At 40.6% G+C, this 27,898-nt stretch overlaps 1 protein-coding gene and 1 non-coding gene across 2 annotated transcripts; both read right to left on the minus strand.

The window, feature by feature from the left end:
- Window positions 1–118: 118 nt before the first annotated feature.
- Window positions 119–27,598, minus strand: ANKDD1B (ankyrin repeat and death domain containing 1B). The gene is made up of 15 exons (XM_040541985.1): window positions 27,105–27,598; window positions 23,066–23,169; window positions 20,935–21,033; window positions 18,985–19,083; window positions 18,788–18,892; window positions 17,025–17,123; window positions 15,280–15,378; window positions 13,833–13,931; window positions 12,795–12,893; window positions 11,632–11,730; window positions 7,987–8,085; window positions 6,299–6,394; window positions 2,602–2,800; window positions 1,750–1,881; window positions 119–1,410 (listed from the first exon to the last, which is right to left on the minus strand). Exons 1-15 carry the CDS (start codon window positions 27,226–27,228, stop codon window positions 1,352–1,354), a joined length of 1,611 nt encoding a protein of 536 aa, XP_040397919.1. The 5' UTR covers window positions 27,229–27,598; the 3' UTR covers window positions 119–1,351.
- TRNAN-GUU lies at window positions 10,529–10,602 on the minus strand. The gene has a single exon. It is a non-coding gene; the product is annotated as a tRNA-Asn (tRNA).
- Window positions 27,599–27,898: the final 300 nt, after the last annotated feature.

The following is a 27,898-nucleotide window of genomic DNA, read 5'->3' on the forward strand; positions in this document are numbered from 1 at the left end:
TTTTTGTCTGAAGTGTTTGGTTTTTTTAACTTCCAGCGTTACTAACTCATACTTTCAAGTGAAAATCAGATTTATTATTCTTATATATGCTTTTACTAAATGTACTTGACATACGTATTTGAGTTATATCCTACAGTGGCATACTGAAATGAAGAATAACAGGGAAATGGCCTTCACAACCAGGATGTGGTTTGGGCTGTGTGAGGTAACTAGAGTCCATCAAAATGTTAAGCATTTTCATTTCTCAAGAACGTTACAGAATGTTGCAAAAGTTGGTACATACTTGTCAGGACCTAAGAATTTGTAATTTAACTTAAATCCCTAATTCCAAAACAGTTCCAAACTGTGGATTTACCAGCCTGCATCTCTTGTAATGCTCTGGAGCCTTGTCAAAGCAGGTTGCATGTGAGAGGGTGTTTAGGCATAAGACTAAGATACAGATTATCTATCAGCTTTTTCATACAAACAGTAAAGTTCAGTACAAAATAATGCTAGCTGTGGTAGACAAGGCAATGTTTCAATACTTCCATGATATGCTAAAACTGCTGTTTTGTTACAGATGGGAATATCAAGTATTTTTACAATTTATACATTTTTTCAGATGTGAAATATATTCAGCAATCAGAAAACCTTTAAACATTAATCAAGTCACTACCAAATACTAGGAAATGAACAAGAAATAGATGATCACTGTGTTAAGTATTAAAATATCAAATACTCTATTTTGAGTATGTAAACAAGGTTATGCCATGACAGGAAGTTCTGCTACCAGCTGCAGGTGGTTTTAGGAGATGATATTTTTGTTTATTTTTACTACATAAATGCTGAAGAAGAAACATGTCATAATCCTAGCACTAGTTAAACATGAGGAAAGCTCTCTCCAGGTGGGAAAACTATTATCCTAGTAAAACTTTATAAAAGCCTGAATCCCAAATGAAGCCAGGTGCCAACCTATTTCTGGAAGTGTTGATTTATACACGTGATTTTCACTTATTAAATTTATTTCAGCAAGAAAACATCTCATTTACGTTTTATGTCAAATACAAAATAGCTTAATTGTGCAGATCCAATATGGAATTATTATATCAGTGTTAAACCAGGTGTAGAAATTGTAGGGAGTTGGTTCATGCTTAACAGTATAGTTGTAAATTATCAGCCAGCCATTCACTTTAAATCATTATATAGCAAAGTATTTGAGAAAGAGCTAACCAATATTGCAGGAGGGCAACTTCTAGCTTGGAAAAAATCATACAGCTTCAAAATACATCACAGTTTCCAGAAAATTGTTTGTATGTAAAAGTCCCTTTCCTTCTGGCATGTAATTCCATTATACAATGTTCTGTCAATGAACTCATGAAATTTCACATTTTCTGGAGTCCATGTCAGTGCTACTTTGAGCTCGGATCTTTTCTGTAAAAACAAGAGAAAATGCTTGCTTGGCAGGCTCTGCTTTTTGCAAGGTCAGCACTCATCTAACTGAAGGATAACCAACCACATTTTAACTGTGTTTGTAAGACAAAGGAGGGAAGCAAAGTGCATATTTTCTGCTTCCTTCAGAAATCGTCTCACTTAAACTCCCTTCCTCGTCCAACCTCAGCCCCTTCCAAGGGCAGGTTCACAGAGAGGAAAACAGTGTCCTTCATCTCTGCCATGGTCACATTTTCCCCAGCACAGGCAGGGACCTCAGCACCTCGCGGTGGTCTCACAGAAGACACGGTAATACTCTCTCTATACCACACAACAACTCACCAGCTAAATGTTGAAATCCTGCTGCCACCAAATCTTCATATATATGCTTGACAGGATTCGGGTGAGCCAGCAAAATACCGTGTAACCAGATGAGCAACATTCTGTGTCCATGTTCTTTATAACTTTTTTTTCCTACACAATACAAAAGCATTCGTCTGTCATATGCTGAAAACAGTGTTACTTTGTGCTTTTGCACTTCTAGAGTTACAAGAGGTTTTTAAAACCAATTCATTTGCTCTCACTTCCTTTCTCACCTACAAGCAAAACTAATACTGAGAAATAAAGGTTAAAAATAAATAAAAACAAATTTTATCCTAAGGCTAAAAAAAATGAATCCAATACTATTACATCGTAAAATTAATTTTTAACTTTCAGTTTTGTGTAACTTGTGGAAATAAATATACCCTGGAGTAAATGAGTGCAAGTGTGCTGTAGAGGTATCAATTTCCTGGCACTGAAATACCTGAAAACAGAAATTGCAGTTTCAGGGCAGTTAGGAAGCTAGAGTGCAAACAAGGTCTTCCTGGCTCATGCAGCTCTCCAGGCGCTCACTTGCAGTAGTGCCATGTGTCCTGCAAGACCCTTCCATGCTGCTCCACTCCTAGTTTTGCTTTACAAAGAGAAAGGTTTCTTCAGGCCCAAAGGGAGAGCAGGACTGGGCTGTGCTCCTACAGCGCTGCTTCCCCAGAGCTAGTGGCAAGTGTTGTATCCATCCACTGCTCGCTTTCATACACCAAATAAAAACAGCACGGCCAGCGTGTATCTGTCATACCCACAGAGATTAAAGAGCAGCTCTGTGCCTGAACGTGGTTTATTTAACTTGCATCTATCCATCCAATTAGTTACTGTTACCTGTCCATTGTTCCTCAATAGCTCTAATCTGTTCATCTGTGAACTTCCAGAACAGGGCCAGTTTTTTCCATTCTTGGGGTTTTAACTGATTGTATGCCAGGTTCCAAAGGGAGGAACGAATTTGCTTGGTCTGTATACTGTGATCTTGTTTGAAGGACAAACCAAAGTCCAACCAATCATCACCATGACCTAGATGTGCCTAAAAAAACAAAGCACGTGACTAACGTTGTGGTAAAGGTGGGAACATTTTTCACTCAGGATGCAGTGAACACTGTGTGTGTACAGCCATACGTGACTACTGGCAGGTGATATGCTCGGTGCAGGTAAAGAAACTGTATTTGTATAGAAGTAGAGCTCTTTGGAAGATATCTTAGCATGGATGATGGTTTTACAGTTTTAAGACTGGGAATGACAGAAACAAGGACCTCCTACGTTTGTTGATATGTGTTATTAAGAGCAAAATAAAGCTGCCTCTGGCACGTGATATGCAACAGCGATTAACAGCCGGTAGAAGTTGAGCCCTTCAGCTGTCTGCTTTACAGGCCACATTTTGAACATGGCTGGGGTTCAGCCATGGTTCTTACTCATTCCTCGTGCTGTGTACCACCAGCATGGCACTTGCTCAGGGTGCTCCTGCCTTTGCCCTGTCAGCTCAGCCCGGCTGCAGTGGGTGTCAGCAGTCACCTGGCGGCAGCTGTGCGAGAGCCTGGGTTTAGCCCACAGACCCCCAGCCAGCAAGGTGTCTGAGCACCAATATGCACACACACATTGAATCTGGATCTAGTTTTACTGCTTGCACAAGCAAAACCAGATACCTACCAAAACCAAAAATCCAGCTAAAAAACAAGCATTTTACCCTCCAGACTGAAAATGATGTTGCTACATATTCATTGATTACCCGAAACAGGATTGATGGTGTTGCTTTTTTTTTTTTTCCAGGCATCTCTGCAAGAGCCATGCCCAGCAGTGATTTCAGCCCCAGCTGAGTGACACCCAGGGAAAGGCCTGGTTCCTCGTGTAGGTAACTTCAGACTACTTTGATACTGGCCATGCTAGGCCTGCTTCAGATCAGTCTCCAAAGTGAAAAACCTAATCTTTTTCAGGATGGCAAAGCAAATAGGGTTATTAGGGTCATTTCCTAACCTTTTGAGAGCCTTGCAAGAAAAAAAAAAATAGCAACACTTAGTTCAGTAGCTAATCATCATCATGTATGCTTGAATCCATTTTTCTTGATGCAGTCACTATCTCATGATACGTTCCTGACACGTGCAGAGTGAGGTTTATGACAGACCACATGACACCTTCAGGCTCTCTCCAGTACCATCTTTCTTTTGTGAGGTTTAAAAACAAAGGAATAGAAAACCATCACCACCACAACAAGCGCACACACACACAGCAACAAAACAAACAAAAATAAAACTGCATTTTACTCCTCCCTTTGCAGCACCACAGCTTCTCTTTGCTGTTAATCATGTGTCTAGGCAGCAGCAGTGTGGGACTGTAAGAGCAGCCTTCAAATCTGGTCAAAAACATCCTGGGAAGGGTTGGGTTGTAGCCATAAATAGGAAAAAAAGAAAAAGGGAAAAAAAAAAAAAAAAAAAGAAGAAAAAAAAAAGGACAAACAAGAGAGAACAAGACAGCCTTTCACACACATTTGAGTCATGTGCACTTCCTCACAGCAACATGACATTTCCTTTTGTAACTAGAGTGTTGTCACAGCAGATAAGTCAGCTCGATATAATAAAAAGACAGTTGCTATAATAATGGTTTAAAACAGTGTGGTTTCGTACATGGCAACAGCAGCAGAGCAACTTTATATTCCCTAGCTGTAACATCTGAGCCCTGCCCTTAGCTTCAGGTAAGGGGACCAAGCACATAGGTTTCTGTTTCCCAGTGTCTGTTGAGCTCTTGCAGGCAAACCAGCTGCTTTAACAACTTACCTTCTCCTCAGGCAGTTCAGTAAACAATGCCAAAAGGTTAGGAGCATTATGTGCTCACTGCTATCAGACTTGTCATATCTTCTCTGGCAACAAGTGACCTCACTTCTAAATTCCCCTTTAAGCCCCTTAAACAATACTGTAACTAAAAACTCTGGACTGACAAGTCAAATATGTGCAACGCATGGAGTTCACAGATGTGGTTTTCATCATAATAATTGATCTAGATCTGTGATTTAACAGCACAATTCCCTGTGACTAAGCATCACCAGTTTGGACACACAGGGCTGGAAGGGGTGTTAAAAGGCCAGCTAATTCATGTGCTCAGGCAGGATCAGGCATGCTCATACCACCCCAAGAGGCTCCTGCCTAGCCTGGTAAAGCAAACACTGGCAAGCAGGAAGCAGGAATGAGAATCAAGTTACAGACTTGTGAGGCAGCTTAGCAATGAGAGCGAAAGAGCAGTGAAACTCAGAGCTGCACCCCAAGACTTGACTGAATTACTTCTGCCAGCCCTGCCAGCTCTGGTGCTCACAGAACTACTTGCTTTGCATAAATAAATAGTGTCAGCATCTTCCTTCCTCCAGTTCTTCCACAGTGGATGTTAAAATAGACATCTCTTACTGCCTGCAAACGGTATTTGAGATAGCTTGGGGATTTAAAACTGTATTATATCAAAACACAACAAATTTAATCAGTTCTCGGTAAGTTCACATAAACCTGTGGGTCCAAATAAAAACAGAGCAACCCGCCACAAGACTAAACTATTTATGGAGCATTAACATGCCCTAAAATTAACTTTCATCAATTAACTTTCATCTTCCTTTGAAATACCTCCCCTTCATCAAGTGTAGAGGTGTAGCACATGTTTTGTAGCTCATTGCTATGACTGTAATTAGTGGAATAAATTAACTTTCTGCATATTCTGGATGGCATCAATTAAGACCCTGTGACACAATGAGTCCTGAATTTTCAAAACCCATTTGGGATGAGTCTGACTTTGAGGGCAGGTTTCTAAAGGGGTCCTCACCAGAAGCCCGCCTCCAAATGCTCCTTTGATTGTAAAGGAGCTAAATTCAGCTCATCTTCTTCGGACACTTACCTGCTACAGGGCACAGGCCCATTCACAGCCAACAGGGGATAGTCAATGCAAGCCAAAATAGTTACTGGCTTCGTCTGACTCTCAGCCCCTTAGGGAAGGCCATCACCAAGCAGCCTGCATTTAAATAATCATGCCAATTTGGGAAAGAAGTTTAGAAATTGAGACAACCTGAGGTCATTCTAAGCCGTGTCGTCACTTCACAGCCCTGTCTGGCTCTTTCCCTGCCTCCTTTCTTGTGGTTAGTAATTAACGCAGGCCAGACAGAAGAGGGAGCTCCCACCGCAGCACTGAGCTTTTCACAGCAAAGTAAAATCAGACACCTGCTCTCCTCCATTTTTCAGCCACGGATTTTGCTGTGCCGAAGGACACCGACCTGATGCCGGTGACACAGTTTGCATTTGGGTCAGAATTTCTCTCTCCAACCCTTTGCAATGCATGTGGAGCTCGGTGCAGAAAAATGAAAAAAAATCTGCCTGCAGCTTTACTGCTGGACGGGGATAAAACCTCGACAGGGTAAAGGCTTTCCTGTTCCCAGTCCTTGATTTATCAAGGCCAGTCTTATAGCCTGCCAAAAGGAAACCAGGCAAAAGGCACGTTAAGATCAGAATCAGCTTTTTCCTTACAATTCCCCTCAGCATAACAAAAAGATGTCTCTTACCTGTTCTGTGGCGTAATACCTTTCTGCTTTAATGATCATATCTACAATTAGGGCATAATTGCTCCTTGATGCCACAGCTAGTGCAGTTTTTCCATTCTGGAAGCAGAGAGAGTGAATCAGGACATGATCTCTTATATTTGAGGACAGCACAGAAGAAAAACATGAGCTTTGTTTACAGAACCCCATCTCTTTATTTTTAGTTTTTCTTCTTCAACAAAGCGTATCTACTATAATTTTATGGCTTCAGTGTGGCTGCAACTAAGGCTCTCCTATGCTTTGCATGAGCTGCATCCCCTGCTTTGGAAATCTGCTACATTAAGAGCAAACCCACATCTTGTCTTGGGCAATAAGAGAATCTGGGTTGCAGAAGGAAAAGAGAGCGTGGGAATGACTTTGTCACAACAGCTGAAGGCAATGTCTCATGGACAGTGCAGACAACCAAAGGAATAAAAAGCCATTGTTTTAATTCCAGCCCAGATGACTGTTCAGTCCATCTGAGCCTACCTCAATGACCAGCACTTTGGTGTAGAGGCATCTCAGCAGCTTTTCAGGGTTCTCTCTGTAATCATCCATTTTCAGTGGGCTTGCACTGAGTGGAGATGCCTCAGGAATGAATATTCAGGGTATGCTCTACAAATCAAGTGTTAGGCATTCCAGAAAGTTAGACCTAAAAGAAGCTAACCCCTTTATTGGAAGGCTCAGTAATAAAATAAAGTATATTAAAGAAAAATAAATAAATACATTATAAGTTGTTTCAACCCTCCAGCTATTATAAAATTCCCTGATGGATACCTTTTGAGTTTTAGCTCATGGTTCTGCTCAAGATCACTCTAATTCACCCACTTTTAGGAAAGCATGACACTGGAAGCCATGAATTTTTGTTTCATAAAATCCTTCTAGCACAGGCATAACTAGTAAGCGCAGAGACCAGGGACTGCAAGAGCTCCAACCCTGCAAAGCTGCCCTGCGCTCCCTGGGAGGTGGGGCTGGAGGCAGGGGTGCCTCCAGCCTCCTGTGCCACTGTCATCCTGTATGCATGTGTAGCATGGCAGTTGGGCACACAGGGAGCACTCTCCTGGCTTTCAGTCACTTCCAACCACAATCACACCTGCAGCAGGCAGGAAGGAAGAGCTCCCAAGAGAGTATTCCAGCTTGCAGCTTGCACAGGTGTGTGTGCTCTGTGGGCTGAGGACTCTGGCTGTCAGGGCACAGAGGCCAGGGGAACACCGTGTAGTCCAAGCAGGCTCCCCTTTTTCCTGTCTGATGTTCTGTCACATGGATGGGAACATCTCTGGTGTCTCCATACCAACTCATTGCAAAGGTGGGGCCCCAAACTTCACATCAGGTTACCAAAAAGTGACACTAGTTTCATAAAGCTTTACTCTTATCAGGACAGCTTTGTACATGGAAATTATTTTTTTAAAGGATTAAATGGATGGATTATGCTCATGGTGTGTTTCATCACATCGGAGCTCAAAAAGAGCTCTTGGCCAAAGCCATTCCAGACCTCTACAAGCCGCAGGTAAGGCAGCGTTAAAAGCAGACTTCCTTTGAAGCAGCTAACTTTTGGCTGCACTCGTTTTATGAAGGATGACTGGAAACATGTGTTTCCTGTATCTTTGGGAAGAAGGTTACAAAGCAAAATATAAAGCTACATAATCTTTGCATATGTGAGGAGTGTCATCTACCTTATCCATGGTCTTGAGGTCACAGCCTGCCTTCAGCAGCATTTCCACCAGCTCCACATTGCCAAGATCAGCCGCCAGATGCAGAGGAGTTTCCTGCCTCTGAAATTAATAACAGCAAATAAATACAATAAACCAAAGTCCCCATAGGGGAAAAAAAATGCATACAATCTGAATCTACAGAAGACTCAAAACAAGAGATGGCCCTGGCTAGAAAATACTGAAGAGAACGAAAACACTTAACTTTCCAATGATCTAACTACCGGCTTTGTTTCAGGCAAACAAGAAAGCATCTGGGATCTCTGCAGGAAAAACAGACAAGAGCTCCAGCTGGGTCAGGACAAAGCTGCTGTTATGCACCTCTAACAGATTGTAATGTGAGGAGTTCTTGCTCTACCCTCTTAAAACAAGGTGCTTTGGATAGAGTGATTCATGCAAGTGCCAACTGCCATGCTATCCTCTCAAGTAATCTTTCCGTGCTGAAATTCATGCAAAAACAACTGGACAACCTTGATTTTCAACAGTACATTGTGCCACAGTCCATGACAGGGTTTCTTAGCCAGCCCTGCCACAATGTGATGATATGGAGTGTGCAGTGAACCTTAAACCACAATAAAATAAAATGAAACAAAACAAAACAAAACAAACTTTGCAAAAGACCAAACTATTGACATAAAGTACAGCTGAAGGAACATTCTGTTTCAAGTCTAATCTTTTGGCCTGAAATTAGGGTTGTGTGGTCTTTATACAGCTTCATTTACCCAAATAAAACCCATTTATTTACCCTTCTACAGAATGTCAGTAAGAAACTAGCAGCAAGTGCCCTGGAGAGTTTAGCAGTCTAGTAATAAAAATGCATTTCCTATTCACTAAGAAGTGTTTGCTTCTTACTCTTTTTTTTTATTATTTGCACTTACAGGAAAGTATTCCTGATGTCTATGGGTGTAATGCAGCAGCAAATATGATATGTTGTCTTTTGTGGGAACCTTGTGTAGCTGGAACTGTCCCTTGGCATGTTTCACATGATACAGCATCCTTTTTAAATTGAAGGTTTTGTGACTGTCCTAGTTTCAGCTGGGATAGAGTTAACTTTCTTCCTAGTAGCTGGTACGGCGCTGTTTAAGGTGAGAGTAATGCTGCTAACATGCTGGTGTTTCAGTTATTGCTGAGCAGTGCTTACATCAAGTCAAGGCCTTCTCAGATCCTCATGCTGCCATGCCAGTGAGGAGGCTGGGGGTGCACAAGGAGCTGGGAGAAAGAAGAAGCTGGTTGGAGAAGCCTTTTCACCTTTAGAGAAGTATTAAATCCCACCTTAACTTCAGTGTGGTAGAGCCAAGCACCATGACCTTACACGCCAAGAGAGCCAGCCACAAGGGTTCCACATAAAGTCTCACAGAAGCTCTTTTGGGAATACACGTGACCTCCTAAATTAATCTTCAGCAGTTAAATGCACCATGAGTTGGGACAAATTACAGATTCCTTGGAGGATATTTCTGGCTAGTATGGCAGGAAGCATCCCTGTCTGCCAGGTGGGAGACGGGCTATGCCTCACGTGGGCCTCAGCAGCCCTGGTGGGACAGTCGCTCTCTGTCTTTTCCAAGGCCTTTGGGCAGCAGCCCAACAGGAACATGCCAGGCCTCAGCACAGCATCAGAAGTCCCTGTGTTTCACTGGGGCAGGCAGGGCTCCCCTCCTTCAAACAGGCATAGGGTCAGTGGGATTATGTGCCCATTCAGGCATGAAACCCCAAGCTATGGGTGACAAGAATGGCCTGGGGCACCTGCCCAGCTCCTCCAAGCAGCCTGCCACCCACTGATCTACCGCCTGGGGACATGTTCCATGTGGCATTCCCAATGAGTTGTGTAACCTTACAAACAATAATCAGAATCACAACACACACACACACACCAGTGCAAACAGTCTGATTATGCAAGGATAATCAAGGAACCAAGAGGCCTTATAACAGGGGTGGAAAGACTTATTTTCCTGGAGGACAGGAAAGGTAGGTGCCATTCTTTTCTCTCTCCACAAAACATCTCTCAGAAGAGAAAAGGGGAAAAGATGTAATTGCTGATTTTCTTCATGAGTTGGTTCTCAGAGCATGGGGACAGCAGCTGTGAAGGGCCCATATACCACATTAAGCTCAAGGCCAGTGCCTTTGTCATAGCTCCCCCAGGCAAAGCAGAGTAGTAAACAACACACAAAGAACAAAAACTGAAAACAAGTTGACAAGGGATCAAGCACAGAAACATGTGAGGGTGTGTGTAAATTGGCAGCCACAGTAAATACATTGGCATCAGCCAGTGGGTTAGCAGAGAGGAAGGCATCCAGAATCTGAGGGGATTCATGGTTGGTGGCAGTCTACAGAGTCATGGACAACAACCTCCAGATGCAGTGCAGAAGTGTCCCACAATCCATGAGAGTGGGCAGACACGCAAATATGGAGAACGTCTCTCCCTCCACGGTGGGGGCCACTAAGCTGTGGATCAGCCAAGTAGCCAAATGCCATGCACCCATGTCCCCGCCTGCAGGAAAATGGGCACTCACGTCCCTGGGTGGGCTTGAACCACCAGCCTTTCGGTTAACAGCCGAACGCGCTGACCAATTGCGCCACAGAGACCTGTGACATCCCTCCTGAGGGTGATGCTGTGGGGAGGGGAGGACACGCAGAATCACAGATATTGCCTCAGTCACCTTGGGTCATCCACCTGGCTGTGTCCCCTCCCTCCTCCTGGGCACCCCAGCCTCCTCACTGCAGGGCAGAGTGAGGAGCAGAGAAAGCCCTGATGCTGTGCAAGCACTGCTCAGTGACAGCTAAAACACTGCTGGGTTATCAACGTTGTTTTGGCCACAAATCCAAAATGTGCTGCTGTGAAGACCTTTAACTCCATCCCAGCCAGACCCAGCACACTGAGAGAGCAACATACATCCAAAGAGCAGAGTAATGCTCCATCTTCCATTAGGGAGCTCTGATTGTTCTTTCAGTGCACTAATCTTCATAGGATTTCATGGTTTCTTAATGAGAAAGGCTGGAGGGAACCTCACAAATCTAGAATGACATAGCTAGATCTGTCTAGAACTGCCATTAACTAACAGATCCTGAGTTGACCAAGCTTGTGTGCACTGTACTAGTTTTCAGTTGGATAACTTGAGGTTATGAGAGTCCGAAAGCCTGCCAGAGGTCTCTCTGTGTATACCTTAGGAAAAGTGCACTTGTCAGAGTTATTGTAAGGGGAGAAAAGAGATCTGCCAGACCACTGACAGAGTGCACTGTGCTTACCTCTACAATCAGGTTTGAGACATTGCTGTCATGTTTTATGCATGAGTCATACCACTTGAACAATAAATTAATCCAAATATTTTCCGAGTATACAAGATTTTGCTATCTGTATTTGCAAAAATGCTACTAGCACAGCATGTACCAGTGACTAATACAAATGCACACACACAGAAATATAAAGGGGAAACTGCCTCTTCCTTTCTGGTTTTGTTTTTTGTTGTTGTTGTTTTGTTTTGGGGGTTGTTTTTTTTTTTTTTTTTTCTACCTTGAGCTCATGAGGAGGAAAAAAAATGCGGGGGGGGGGGGAGCAAAATCCACATAATCTCCTCTTTAGCAGTGAAGTTATTATTAATTCCCAGTTTTTCTTACATGATTTAAGAAGTTTATATCATGATTAGCATCCAAGAGTGTTTTTACTACCGGCAGATGATTATTGATGACTGCTAAATGGAGCGGAGAATTCTTCTGCTGTGGAGGGAAAGCAACAAGCTTAGATGATTAGGTGCATTTATTAGAAGTCCATTCAAGCAAGGAAGAGTTTCCTGCTAAAACCCACCCTTGCCAACAGGACACAGGGCGTGCTCCTGCAGAGCCACAGGGCTGCAGACAAGGCACCCTGGGGCGCACAGCAGTGCCAGAGGCCCCTCTACGAGCATTCCTCTGCTGCTCCTGCCACAGCTGCAGCAGCTGGTGAGCAAACACCACAGAGGAAGCTGCAGCTGCTGAGAGCAGCGTGCACAGCAGCGTGCTGCCGCATACAATTGCAGCAAGGCATTGTACACATCCATACTGCGCTGCGCTGCTGGCCTCGGCTGAGAGCGAGGAGTTTGGTGCAATGTTTGTGTTCCCTCAGAAAACTGGGTTTGCCCTTGTTTGAACAGGCTGGAGATAGAATAATTCTGAGTTGAGCATGAGCTGTCAAAATCTACTTTCCAGGAATAAACTCCTGTAGCATACTGCTACTGTAGATATCCTTCATAATAACCTGGCTTGCTGTAGTAATTATAAAAAGCAAGTTATAGCTAGAAAGAAATTAAGTTTTTATATGAGTTATTATTCATGAAAATAACTGGGGCACAGGTCCAACACCAGTCACTATTCAACCAGCAGATTGGCAAGATCACTTTGCTTGTTGTACCTGTGACTCATCAGTTTCTGTTAAATACAGCTAAAAAATAATTCCATACCAGTGCCAGACACCAGCTCATTAATCTTTATAAACCACAACCATTTCTTTGGGGCTACAGAAAGATAAATAAAGCTCGTACACAGTGCTGCACTGGAAACATTTCCAAAACCTCAGTTACAGTTTTACGAGTTGCTTCAGCTACAGAAAGCCAATGAGAACAACCAGTGCAAAAACAGACTGATCGTTAAAATAAATCATCTCAGTCACATTACACAACAGGCAAAATACAGTAAAAATAATAAAGGAACTACTCGGCCTTATTCAGTATGTGAATTCTCAAGGAAGTCCATAAAGACAGGGCACGCTGAGGAACAGCAGGAAAGTTGTATTGATACACACTCACCTCAGGTTTAGGGACCAGATCAATATTCTTATCAATAAGAAAAGTAACCAAAGATAGATGTCCATTCTGAACTGCAATTTGTAATGCACTGCTGTTGTTCTGAAAGAAATGTTATTGACAAGAAATGTTGTTTGTTGTTGGGAAAAATAAATAAACAGTACTGAAGACAGCTACCAATACAGAATAATCTTTTATTTATATTAGTGTTATTATCCTCCTGTCCACACCTGCAAAAAAGGCCTCCCTTTGATAAAATGATGTAAATGTATGAAGTAGGCCACCAGTTACAGCTACATGTTTTTGTAAACACTGGAGGACCTTCCTGTCGTTACCACAATGCAACAAATATGCTGAAAACATCAGTACCCTATGGTCCTTTTCAATCTTTATTGGCAAAGAGCTAATTCAGCATTGTCAGCTTCGTTGGGGGCATGGACTACAATAATCCCAATGTATCTCCCAGTCTGTTAGTTCAGTTTGACTTTTAACAAGCCATTACAGTCACATAACACATTAAGAAAAAAATCAATAGAAAACGTTCTCTTAATAATTCTGCTAAAACAAACAAGCTCTCACTCTGCTGGAATCACAGGCATTGCTGCAAATTCTTGCAACAGGCATGCCAGGGCCATTTAACATATCTGAGCCGGACTGGAGTTCAGGAACCAGATGTGGGGAACAGATTTGTCATCAGTTCAGGCGTATAAGCTGCCGAAAATGGGGCTTTTCAATTACCCTACATGGTTACATTTCCTAACCATATGTTTTACTATTCAATAGACAGTAAATAAAAAAGGCCAACAACATTATTCTGTCAAATATATCTATGCTAAATTTTTTCCACAATTAACATTCTTTGCATTCCCAATTTTATATACAAATATATATATATATGTATATATATATATACACACACCATCTTATAAAAATAAGCAGAGCAAATACACTGTGAGTACGCACAGAAGAGAGAAGACAAAGCCATTCCCACAGCCCAGGATGCACCAGTAGCAGTGTGCTGAAGGGATTTTGTGTACATACGTGAGTTAAAATGTTGATGTCACTCCCTGCTTCCAGTAACAGCTCAGCACATTTTTCATGACCGCCTTCAACAGACAAGTAAAATGGCGTTTCTCCATTCTAGACAAAAAAAAAAAAAAAAAAAAAAAGCCTGTTCCAATTTAATCCATGTAGTTATAAAGATTATAAAGTTATGACACTACACAGGTTATCTTTATCAGACTCATCCACCTCAATAAAAAAGGGGAGATGGTCCCAAGAGAGCATAACCTGAATGCTCCCAAGCCAACACTTCAATAAAATGGCAACTCACCAGCAATTAAGTGATGGGTGACAATTATGTTGATATACATAAAGCAAAGTGTAAAATACAGATAACTGTTTCACCTGCCTTGGTTGTTCTCCTTTCAGAGAATATTGCAATCAACAGGAACAGAAACAAAGATTCTGGGAATCAATAGCTGCCCTTCAACATCAGCCAGCATCACTACCGTGTTAGCACACACTATAGGCACTGGTCTCTGTCAGTCTAGTGCCATGGCTTTCTAACTGATTCCCATCTCACATTCTACCTACGAGGAGCACTTTTAATAAAAATAATTCTGCTGCATATTTATTTCAAACCTCCTCACAAGCCAAAAATCTCCATATCTCCACGGCAGGTCTCTAAAATAAGCTACTTCTGTGTAGATGACCTGCACAAGGATCTAATCCCTGTTTCTGGACTAAAATGGACAAAGGTTTACAGAAAATCTCTCCAGTGCTTCAACATTCACAGAAACATTTATATGTCCTGATCTTTCCTTGCTTGAACTTCTACCACCATAATTTCAGTAAAAATTAATTTATTGTAATATATAGCTCATGGTGGGATAAGAGAGACCTGATTATCCACAGAAAGTAACATCTCCAGCTGGACAGATAGGTGACACCACTAGCCATGGAACAGCAGGGACACAAGCAGCACAAGCTTTATGTGCAGAAATAACACATTTAACTAGTCAAATATTGGAAAAAAGGAGGGCTTCACATTTCAAAAGAATTCCTGTGCCTCAACTTTGGACAGCTGGGAAAAAAAAAAAAAAAAAAAAAAACAGACTACCTGGAAAAGGGAGAACCCCTCTGCCCATAAGCTTTTTGCTGAAAAAGGAAGAGGAGAGCCTTAGCAAGGAGTGGATATACCTTACTCCTTTCTTCTGCTGGACCATTTCCTTCTATAAATAAATAGGGGATGCAAAATGGAGAGGAGGTCATTGCATGAGGAACAGAGGACAGAGCAAGAGACATTGAAGAAGCTAGTGGAGCTGAATTTATTGGAGGAGGGACAATGAAACAGGACACGAACACGCTAGGAAAGCAGCAGAACTAATGAAGTCTATTCAGTGGAAAAAAATTCTTTTAAAGTGTAATTTGTGATTGTTTTTTTTAAATCTCTAACTTTACTTCCTTCAGTAATTTGTGTCCTCACCTGATTGAGGTCATTTATTTCCTCCCACTGTTTGAGCAGAATTTCTACGACTTCACTGTGTCCATTTTTGGCTGCTAGATGCAAGGCGGTGTTTCCCTCCTTGAAATTAGAATGTCAAAGAAGACATTTTAGAACACAGAATAAACCCAAAACATTAAGGACAACATGCACTTAAACCAAGCCATTTGTCCTTCTGTCTCTCTCTTATGTACAAGGCGGCGGTAGCAAACCTACAGCATGTTTCAAGAGCCAGGCCTATTTGAAAAGAGCATTTTCCCATGCACATAGTTGTGACCTTGCTGGTCTGGATGGTTGCTTATGCTCTGAAAACTGCAGTGCATTACTAGCAAATAAATAAATAAATAAATAAAACATTAACTTTTAAAGAATGAATCAGAAGAAAACTTTGGGCACTCTTTCCTACTTCAATGGGGACTATGCCAAGTCCCCAGAATGACTGACTTGAAGATTAACAGACAAAACCTAAGAAAGTGTATATAATGCTGTCATGGCTTTGATGTCAATGTAGCAATCTTCAATCCTTTTCACCATGAGCATGATTCTTCATTAGCTAAGTGAGAAAAATATGGCATACCAGTAAGCAAATAGACGTGAAGGGCAATCTAAATGATTATCAGGAATTGCAGAAGCTTCTGAGCTAAAAGACAGCACTAGCATAAAAACAAGTGTAAAACTGGCTAGAAACAAACTGAAGATGGAAATTAGGAGAAGGATCCTGACCTTCCAAGAAAGGAGATTCCAGAACAGCTTTTCAATCGCATTGTTAGTGGGGAAAAAATCCAAATCTCTTTTACAAAAAAGTATGTTTGTTAAGGCATGGGTACAGCTGCTTTTAGTGACCCAAGATGTGGAGTTTAGTGACCCAAGAGTGGAGTTTCAGTCCTGTCTTGTTACCTTCTCACTCTGTAGGATCACAGCGATTGCCTCCCATCACTGCTGCTCTACACATTCAGCCTGCTAGCTGTCTGGGACAAGGCTGTCTTTTAACCTTTGCTAGTAGACTGCTTAGCACAGCAGAGATCTGGGTTGAAATGCAGCATTTAATATATTACCAGAAGAACAAAATGACAGCATGACTTTCTGAATGCTTGTTTACATGGCTCTATGAACACGATTTCTGACCTTTTCACCATTTTTTATATATTTGTCCTTGCAATGCCTCAGAGGCAGAGAAACACCAAATCCACTAATAGTGATGTAAGGAATAAAGAAATTTAAAGGTGGAGTTTGAAAGTTAGTAAGACACCTTGAAATGTAGAGTCAAAAGCAAGCTCAATCAGATTCAGGCATTTATGCACTCCTGAAAAATCCCCACATGTTTATTTGCCTTCTGAAGTACTTAAATACCTCTGAAAAGTTAGTCACACAGGACTCAGTGGTGGCACACAGACACAGCTGAGTGAAGAAAATGCAAAACCTGATGTCCCAGTACAGAGGCTGGCACCTTCACCTCCAGACTTTCCCTTTTCTTCCAACAGGCAGCATATGCCAGTCTTGCTTTACATGAATAATTAATGCATACAGAAAAGGCTTCTGGCAACAGGACCAGAAGTTCCACTGTCTTCCCTTAATTACTGAAAAATCATCATCCTTGTGTCATTGATGGTCCAATATATATCACCGCCAGCACAACGGCACCTGCACAGCTTATTCACATTGCTGGGTTGTGCAGTAACTACACTGAAACAAAGTAATCTCTCCTAAGCACAAAAAGAAAGCCTTACCTGATCTTTTTCAGATGTGAACAGCTTTAGAGCAATCAAGTTATTTATCATGTCAACATGGCCTTTTTCAGATGCCAGAAGAAATGGCTTTCTACCTTTCTAGAAAATAATCATGGAAAGAAACAGAATTATCGAAAGCTTCCAGTTACCAGACATATGACATATATATGTGCATGTTATTCTCATAAACATTTATATATAATAATGACCAAGTTCATCAGCAGAAAAGTATGTATGTATGAGAAAAGCAAGAATTTTTAAAAAGCAGAATTTTGTAGTGCAAAAAAATCCCACCAAATTATACATCTTGTGTGTCCTGAAGAAAATATTTGAAAACTGATTGGAAATGGCAACAAATGAGGTATAAAGATTGCTATTAAACTATTCATCAAAAGGACTGTTTTGTTAAATGTCTGAAGATGCTCAGAAGCAGGCACTAATAATTTATTTTCATGGCTTAACACACTTGATCTGAATTCTGCAAGCACAGACCACAACAGCTGCATCTCAGAAACTTCATCCAGGAGATCTGAACTTAATGCTGTACACTGTTTGTTGTTGTTGTTGTTTGTAGGTAGTTAAAACTAAAAAAAAAAAAAAAAAAAAAAAAAAAAAAAAAAAAAAAAAAGCCTTATCCAACTATTTACAACTCAATAGGGGAAAGTTATCCTGGCACAATAATACCACTGGTCAGATGATGAGACCATCTAACCAGTTGTCAAAGGCTACCTGATAGTGGCCTGTATTAAAAATCTAATAAAAAAATCCAAGATACTAGAACATAATTTTGATATAGTCTCAATATAGAGAAGACTCCATGAAGGCCTAAACCATAGAGGTTTGTTTTGTTAAATAAACTTTTCTCAATGTCAGCCTTGTCACGTGTAGACAGAATTCAGTTGATACAAATAAAGGCTCAAAAAGAGCATGGGGAAGAGTTGCTCTTTTGGTGACAGATCCTATGAGAATACTTTTTCCTCCTGTAAAGATACAATACCCTACCTAGCTAAGCAAGCCTTCAAAGCGAGATCCCAACAGAGTGGGAAGGAAAAATACAGACATAGCAAAGCACGATGAAGACAAGGCCCTGGCACTGTTGAAGTGTTGAAGCAGCCCTGTAAGAAGGCTGCATGTGGTTTATACTCCACTGGTGGAAGAAGCCTGCATTGTCAGCAATGGACAAAACCGACCCACTAGTACTGAACCCATCTGGTTCCTGGTACCTCTGCCAGGTATTATACAAAGGGCAGCCACATCTATGGGCAGGGTGCACAGGGAGATACCAGAGGAAATATGAGAGGATGCACAGGCGGAGACGTGAGAGGATGCAAGGGAGGAGATGCAGGGGGACACACACCCCAAGAGGGTGGGTGCTCATGGAGGAACCCTGGACCAGAGCAGAGAAAAAAAGAAATAAGATCAGCAAAAAGAAAACCACCATGGACAGACCCCAACCCCTTCTGCCACCCATCACCTCACCAATGGGCCTGCGCAAAGGGGAGCAAGGGAGGAGAGGCCTCTAGAGCTCACCTCAGGCAGGCAAGCGGGGAGGAAAGGTCTTCTCTCCACGTGCCTGTCAGGCAGTTTGTCACACTTGTTTCTCAATACCCAAATCAGTAATTAAACGTTTATGCAAGTCGTAATAAATTTAATTTTGTTGGAACTCCCAAGCCAAGATTGTTTTGCCCACAACAGATGCCTCACGACATTAAAGGAATAAACAGGAAAAAAAAAAAAACAACAACAAAAAAAACATATTGTACCCCATCAGGCTTGTTCAAGTCAGTCAGATGAAGATCTTGGAGAAAATAATCAACTATTTTAACACTGTTGTTCTGGGCTGCAAAGTGTAGTGCATTCATTCCTTCCTGAAAAACCACAAGCAACTCTGTAAGAACGGGTTTGATTTTTTCCCAACACTAACATGTTTACAGTTGATAAAAACTTGTCATCAACACACCTCATTCTTAGCCTTTTGATCAACGCCTGCTTTAACTAATTTTCGCATTACATCCAGATTTCCAGTCCAAGCTGCAAGATGAATCACTGTCAGGCCATGCTTTAAATAAAATGAAAAAGTCAGAAATTACCACCAAAATACATCCTGCCAAATTTATTCAATCTTTTTGATTAATTCAGTGTACAAGCAGGGTCTGCTCCACAGGCACTAGAACATCAGCATGTGAGTGGGGTTCATCTCACTTAAATTACACTAGAGGCTTAGACTCCCCCTCTCCCTGACTGAAGGCCCGGCATATTCAGACAAGGATTTATCCTGTTCAAGGATGGAGGGGTGAAACACTACCTCAAAATGTCTCTCTCTACCCCAAAATTTTCTCTTCAGAAACTGTGTGACTCCTGAGGGAGTCAGTTCTGGGCACAGTGAATTACATTTTGGGTTATAACGTGAAACAACTGTATTTTCATGAGTCACCATGATTTTCCAGTTAGCTCTCTTCTTAAAGGTTTCTTTTCTTCTCTCAAAATTCTCTTAAGAGTTTTTCTTCTTTGCAGTATGCTCATTCTATTTCTTATCAACTACAATATCAATCTGACTGCCAAAAAGTACATGAATCACCATCAAATATAACATCTATTGTCATAATAATTAAACTCTGTGTGCTAAATATAATGGAGTACTTCCAATAATGTTTGAATAAAAATGATTAACAACAACTAGGAATTTAAAAGAGCCAATAATTAAAAGGCAATCCTTAATTAGAATAAGATTCTGAGTGTTTAACAGAACCCCAGCACTGGGAGGAAGGTTTATGTTCCAAAGCCGGCTTCAATGCACCCTACCCAGCTATTAAAAAAAAAATATATAATAATAATGCTCTGAATCACCTTAATGCCTGAGCGAATCTGAAAAATAATTTGCCATGAAGAAATGAGCAGTGCCTTCCTTCTGTGTGGGACACTCACTGGCGAGGCGGTGCAGGACAATGTTCCCGAGCAAATGGAACAGGGATAAACAGTGGGTGGCTTTCCTACACTGCAAGTGAACACCGAGGCCAGAAGCTGCCAGCTACTGGCACGGACAGATCTCTCTCGTATGATTTTCATTCCAACAGAAAATAACAATGACGAAACTTTCTCCCTCCCACTGGTTCCTCCAGCATGGAATTTGTCTTTTTTTGTTGTTGTTTTTTTGTTTTTTTGTTTTTTTTTTTTTAATAAATAAATGCTGCAGCATATGGTGGATAAGAAGAGAGAAGCAAGTGGTGTGTGTGTGTGTGTGTGTATGTAAATGATTAATCCATTTTCATTACTCAGGATGAAATATATGTGTAACTCATATTATATAAGAACTAAACAAATAGCTTCTCTGGAAACAAATTACAGTTCACTGGAAAACTCCTAGCTTGAATAACCTGTTTATTAATAACAGCATACGTTTGGTCATGGCATCTGAATAAAACCCTGTGCTGCGAATCGCCATCTGGCCCAGCCAAATTAGCCATACACTGCTCAGCTCTGAAAGTCTTGGAGGCTGCAGAGTAGCCGACAGTTTTGCATTATGCTGCTCACAGCAGAAAGGGGGAAGGGAACACAAGCAGTCACTTTCTGATCTCCCAGTTATCTCTGGGTCTAATTTTTACTTATAGTGATTACTTTCATATACAAGTAGCCAATGATTAATATGTAGCTACCACAGAGACCGGGTGTTCGTGCAACAACCCTTGTTCTTACACATGCATTCGATATTGCCAGTGGTCTGGGCAATGTTTTTTACAGCAATGATGTGTTTTGTTTTTTTTCATTCAAATGTATGCAGTCTTGAAAAACAGAAGTATTTACAGCAACCACCTAACTTTGCAAAATGCAGGCCAAAAAGGAAATATTTCCCTTTATGTTTCCCCTAAGGTGTTGCTACACTCTGTGAATCCAGACATGTAGAACAGCTCACCTGATCTGCCATATCGAGTCTAGCTTTGTGATGGAGAAGAAAATCCACTGCAGATGTATGGCTTCTTGCAACAGCAAAATGCAATGCTGTGCGCTTCAGCTGAAATAAGAAAAGTTTTGGTTGTCAGATACACAAAACAGCTTTTTTCCTAATGCAAATGTCAGGATTTCTGAATTTTCTGATTATTAATCAAATTCTCTGTTTAATATATACATACATTTACATATTTCCCCTGTAACTTGTTTTTTGTCTGTATTTCTGTTCCCTTGGAGAGAATTTAGGCATTGATCATAAAGATTTTGTGCAGAACCCAAACAGTTTAGTTACAGAGCTGTTGTATGTACCAAAACAATCCCTTTGCTGAAACGCACTGTCAAAGTGGGATTAAGTAATCATACACTGCCTAGAGGAGACGCATGCATTGCCAGAAGCACCCATGTGTACTATTTTATTATATAGTTGGATTTGAAACTGTTGAGGACTAGATTTACACAATTATATTTGCTTTTCACATCCTCCTCACATTTTACTGTATCTCTGCAACACATGATAAGGTTCCTCTCTCAATATTGAGTCACCTTCCCAGACTGAGCCATTATCTATGCAAATGAAAGCTTCCACCTTGTGAACAGTGAGTAATTTTAAACAGATGAAACAGCTCAAGGCTTACCAGAAACATTTAATTAATTTTTCATTAAGGTAACTGATGGTGTGAATCTAAAAGAGACTGGTTAAAATGAAGTAAACCTTGGTGGAAACAGTTTCAGTTATAATTAAAGTGACCATAATTAGATTTAACATAATTCACTGAGAATTTTCATATATGACATAAGCGTTTAACTTTAAAAGTCAGTTTGTATTTGTTCTGTTGTGCTTCTATGCAGATAAGCTGACGGATTCATTTAGAGTTCTAAATGTACAGCTATATGAATTAAAAACATAAACAGGTGGGATTTATGCCAGGAAAAAATGCTTGCATAGAAATAGTTTTATCAGCAAAACTTAGCTTTTGGCAGCCTTGCTTATTTGGCTTGGAAATACAGTGCTTGGAAAAATCAACATAAATGCAAGAGCTGTTCTGCCAGTATAAGCCAAGTCCCTGCTAGGAGCATCAGTCAATGCAAAATATCCAAGCAGATACACTAGCAAATATCATATTATAGACCTGATTTAAGGATGAGAGAGTAAAGACTCAGACTGTTGGACTGGAAATATATTTAGTTTAATTTCCCAAATTCTGGAAAACAGTAAGGAAGCAAGAATATTTTGATTGATTGGGCTCCGTGGTCACCTGCTATGTATTTATAGAGGTAAGCAATTAATTGGTACACGGTCACTGTTCAAGATAAGTCTACTCAAAATAAATCTTTGTCTCCATCTCTTTTTCACAAACAAAACAAGGAATGCAGCTTGATTTTCTTCTTGATTCCCCAGTGGGGAAAAATGCACGTAAGCATAGGAAGCAGTGTTTTTGCTTCTACGAGTAAAGTAATGTTAGGATGTTCATGAGCAAGGGATTTATACATAGCCACTGAGAGCAAACTGTTCTCCTCAACTCCCACATAAAACACTGAGATCTCTGTGTTGTTGTCCAACTACCTCTGATGCACAGCACTCCAGTTACTGTGAAATGTGTGTCCTCAGACTTTGGAGTTGATATCAGCTAAGAAATGCATTCTTGTCTATTTATGGCAAATCTGAAACCTGATCTCAATGCGATGCCAGAAGCTGTGGTAGAACGCTTCTGTGGTTCCATGCATACTGCAGTAACACTTCACACCAGCATTTGAAGTCTGTAATGTTAGCAGCACAATTTCATTCTCAAAGTGACTGTGAGGTTAAGTCCTCCCATTCTGAAAGATGGGGAAACCCAAGGAATTAATTACACAAGAAGGCAGTCAGTAACAGAGCAGGGGCCACAATTCAGAGGCCCTTAGGTCCTAATTTTATGCACAGCCTAGTGGCTAAATTCAAAAACCTGTGAGTTATGCTGCATGAAATCCTACAGTCCATACTGGACACATGAAACACTGCTTAGTCATCTTCAGGATGGGGACCCACTCAGCTCTAGCTAGCTGGGCTTCCACTATGCAACCCCCTGAGCTTTGCAATTTGGACATTTCATACTCACAGTATCTACAGCGTTTATATTAACACTCTTTTTAAACAGCTTTTCCATAGTTTCCAAATTGTTCATTTTAGCAGCACGTTGAAATTCTCTTTCATCTGGCAATACTGTATAAAGACATTAAAAAAAAAAAAAAAAGTATTACTAAAAAAGTAGCCTTAACAAACTTAAAGGACAGATACTGTTCTTACCTTCTTTTATTTGTCCTGGTTTCATACTTTATGTGAATCATCTGCTTTTCAACATGGAAGTGTTTCAGGATTACATTTTTTTCCTCTAGAGACATCTGGCTGATGTTTCTAGTCTCAATTTTTAAGTGCAAACAGAAGTAGGCTTTTCACAGCACAGACTACCATTATTTGCACTGCTCACAGGAACAAGACTTCATTTATGAAGCTTCTGTCATCTAAATGGGTCTCAAGGCATTTTATAAGCCTAACAATGAACAGTACAAACTCAAGCATTTATTTCCTATTCTTGGAAAAGCTGTTATTTTGCAACAGAGCACACCACCAGAATACATTAAAATGTGTAGCAGTGACCATGCTTCAACTGTGTAGGGAAAGAGCAAAACAAAACAACAACAAAATAAAAAAAGACAAAACCAAACCAAACAAAACTAAAAAACTAAAACGAACAAACAAAAAAAAAAAAAAAAAGAGAAAGTCTGTGGTGTGAATACTTGAACTCAAAATTTGGCCTGAATGGGGAATTTACTATTAAGTTGGGACCATCCTTTAACGTCTCAACCCAAAGATGAACATCTGTTCAGCCAATTGAAGTAGCTGTAGCATGCATACGGACAGCTGTACAAAACACCTCCACAAAACTCGACAAATATTTAGTGACCTTGGAAAATAAAATACCAGTGTCTGATCATGAATTTAGCTAACTTAGAGGTCAGACTATTTCTCTATCAGCATGTGTCTGCCTTAACATTTAATTCAGTACTTGAGAGAAATTAGGGTATGAGTTTTAAGATATTCTTAATTCAGTAGCATATCACACTCAAAATGTTATTCACTTAGATACCTTCTTTCTGGAAATTTTGACCTAAAGGCTAAGAAGGCTGCTTGCCTAATGATATTGACAAGGAGGACAGTATTCTCTGTCGAACTAGAAACTGCAGCAATTATTTCATCCTTAGAGGCCTCTCATGCAAATCTGTCCCACTGTATTATGTCTAAGTTCATTAACAACTAATGAAAATACAGCTTGAGGCTGTATGGCTGCAGAGTATACTAAAGAAAATCAGTATGGCAGTCACTTAATTGCATCTTACGCATTATCTGTGGTTATAATCTCAGTGGAAATAACCACAGTTGTACTGTACAAAACAAACTAGAAACCAAACTGGACAGTTCCAAAATGGTTTCCTGCTCAAACAACAGAAGCATGCTCCCAAAATTCTCTTGAAATCACAGAAGTGTTTTTCTTGTCTTATAAAAAGAGGGCAAAGACCAAAAAAATAAACAGTTGAAAATAAAAATGCAGGACTGGACTAAATAGTTAAATAATAATACTGCTACACACTACCGTGTTTGCTTTCAAGCATTAAAGGCAATAGCCAGCTTTCACACCAGAACAGTGGCATGTTATTATAATAGAGTGGTCGCACCCAGTCAGGGCAAAAGTCCCTTTGCACCAATATTCTGCCTATAGCAGTGGCTGGCAGAAGATCCTTTGAGAAGAGTGTATGAACTGGACAATGCTAAAGTGATGTTTCCCCAGAATACTTGTCTAGACTTATACAAACCAAACAAACAGTTATCACAGAGTTAATCCTATTTCCTTGATCTCTCTGTGTCTAAAACACATTATTTCCAAGTTTTCAAACAGACTGTGTGTCAAAGGATTTGCATTCAGCTGGCATCTTCGACAAGGAGTGTGGCTGGCAGCAAAATCAGCATTGCAAACAGCGGTCTTTGCAGAATAAATGCCTAACTTGTAGTTTTCATCGTCTATACCCAGAATTAAGTATTTCCACTCCCTTGATTTCAAACATGGGTAACTAATGGTTGTAGGATATCTTGTTCAAAGCAAGTTTGTGGCAAATGTGGAAATAAAACTTTCTGCAACAAATAACTGCAATTAGTTACAGTTCTGCCACGTTCATTCCTATTGTCTGCTGATGAACATTTGCATATGTGTCTTACATGAAGATGCGAAGATAAATGTTGTTGCATCCCAGGGCATTCAGGAACAATCCCAGCAGTTTACTTACTCTGCCTTCAACAAACAAGAGAAAGCAGTGCTTTTATTTTATTTTATTGTTTCTGCACAGCAAGGACAGTTTTGCTTTTAGCTCAGACAAAGAATTGATGACTGATTTTTCTCTCCTGTGTGGAAGTCATGAACTGGAAATATACTGTTAAAAATTAGACTTTTTTTCCCCCTTCTCAAGGTTTTATGTTTCTTAGCAGTCTCTCTCTCGTAATACTTCTTAAAGAATTAAGAACGGCAGCGATCTAGACACACCACTGTGCTCACTTTCTGTGCAATATTTTGCTGCTTTTGCAAAATGATTTTTTTCATGCATGAAATTACAAGAGCATAGGGCTGTCAGACTGCAGATCTATGAAAGCTTTCTATCTAAGCTGTGGTCTCCATAATTTGGCACTCCTTGCATTATTACTAATCACTTGATTTTCAAGCAGAGGCAACAATCTACTAACCATTTGCAGCTGTCAGTCATTTTGAGTTGTTTTTCTTCACTTCTTCCTTGAGTTTGACTCAATGCCTTAGAGGTTTCATAAGAAGTTATATTTTATTTTCAGTTTTACTTTTGAGTTAAGTAAAAATATTAACAGCTGATTTCCTTTGCAGACAGTCCTATCTACAAAGAATACATACTAAGATTTAATACAGAGTGCTGAATAACCCAATCTTTCTTTTCTCTTGGGAAGGCAAGTAAACAGGCAGTTTACTTCAACTTTCAGTTGACCTGCTCCTCAACAGCAACTCAAGTTTTGAAATACTTTCAATTTCCCCATATTCAAGTCTTATTTCACAGTAAGTGGCTTTGATCCATCTTTGAGTAATAGAACAACCAAGGACTGCTTCCACTAACGTCAAAAAGTGAACTGTAGATTTCACTACTCACAGACAGGATCATAAGGAATTTATACAATAAATCTTTCCCTCTTTCCCCCTACTTTTATATTCCTCTTGTAGAATCCACAATATGAAATCTGCCATTATCTTCAAAAGAACAAGGGAAACAAACAGAAATTTGAATTGGCTGAAGAATTCTAAGGAAGGAAAACATAAAAATAACAAAAGTATTCAAGTTATTTTCACTCTGTAGTTTCCAAAAAAAAAAATCACTTATTTGATGTTGTGGTTATTTATCGATGTTTTCATGTTTGTTATTGAAAACAAAATTACTAATGTAGATGTTTTATAGGGTCACATGAATCTTTTACCAAAATAATAATTTTTCAATTCAAAGAAGTCATGAGAAAACTTTGTACTGAATCCAACAGTGATATTTTATTCACTGCTTTTCTTTATCTACCCTACTTGCAAGCTTGGAAACAGGAAGCATGACCCAGAACAGGGTTCAGTGATTATCACATTGAAATCACAGGACACAGTCACAGCAGAGTTTAATAATTACCATTCAGTTTCCACAAATAACCCATTTTCACTATTTGCAGCCCACGTTGTTGTGGACTGTTCTTTAACAGACCAGCTTGCAAGATAAAATCTTGAGTTTACCATCAGTACACAGCACACCAAGTGCAACGAGACCAGAACTCCCTCCCATTGCTGTGTGCGTCCCCACACAACGTGGAGGCATTTGTTGGTTGTGAAACTTTATACGTGCTTAATCTCAAGCATGTGGCTAACCCCAGAGAGCGCTCTTGGACAACTTGAGTTAAAGCGGGGTGCCAGACGGATGGCAGGACATACTGTCTCTTGGAAGACGGATGCACCAAACCCCACTCTGGATCTCACATCTACAGCTCCTCACTTCCCAGCGCAATACTCTGGGTCACTGCATAGAAGCGAGACCTCCCGTCAGTCCCCACACACTCACAGCTGTTGTGGTTGGCTGCTGCATCTCCATGCATCACATCCTCCCTGGCACCAAACAGATGGCTCAGCCCCTTCATCATGGCTGGCAGCTCCTCTTCCTCCTCACCTGAGGGAAAGGGCCCCATGCCGGCTGCCGAGGGAGGTGCCTGGGGTGTGTTTTCCCTGCTGCACTGAAAAACCGGTTCCTGGGGCTCTGAGTTGACTCAAGCACACCCAGCCAGGCTGCACGCAGCAGCACACCATCACCTGGCCACATCAGACCAGCTTCCACCAGGTTTGGCCTTTTCAGAACGCCCTTTTGGGGGAAGTTGCTCTCAGAGTTATTCTGTGTTAGCACAGGGTTCGCTGGATTACAGACACCCCTGCAAGCATGGCATGCTCTGGGGAGGCAAGAGACCGGGGTGCTTCTGGCAGGAATCTGAGCAGAAATATGCACGTTGTAGCAGAAACAGTTGTAATTAATCCAGTCACAAGACTTTCAGTTAATTTTTACATAGACAACATTTTTGCTTGTCTTTGCCTAGGTCTAGCAAAATCAATCAATACATACAACACCAAAGGTTCAGTTTTAGTGAACTGACATAATGAGATCTATCTAATCAGAAAATTCTGTTTATCTTGAATTCCAGATCCATATTTTCCTTGGTTTGCTTAAACGGATTATTTCATGTAGGCAATCATTACCTGAAATAGAGCATAAAAATTGCTGACTTTTAATGTGAGTGACTAGCTTAAATTTTACTTTAAAATTAGTGTCTGTTATTGCTGACATTTTAAAATAAAATATCAGAAAAG

The sequence above is a fragment of the Cygnus olor genome, chromosome Z (assembly GCF_009769625.2).
Source record: "Cygnus olor isolate bCygOlo1 chromosome Z, bCygOlo1.pri.v2, whole genome shotgun sequence".
Taxonomy (NCBI): Eukaryota; Metazoa; Chordata; class Aves; order Anseriformes; family Anatidae; genus Cygnus; species Cygnus olor.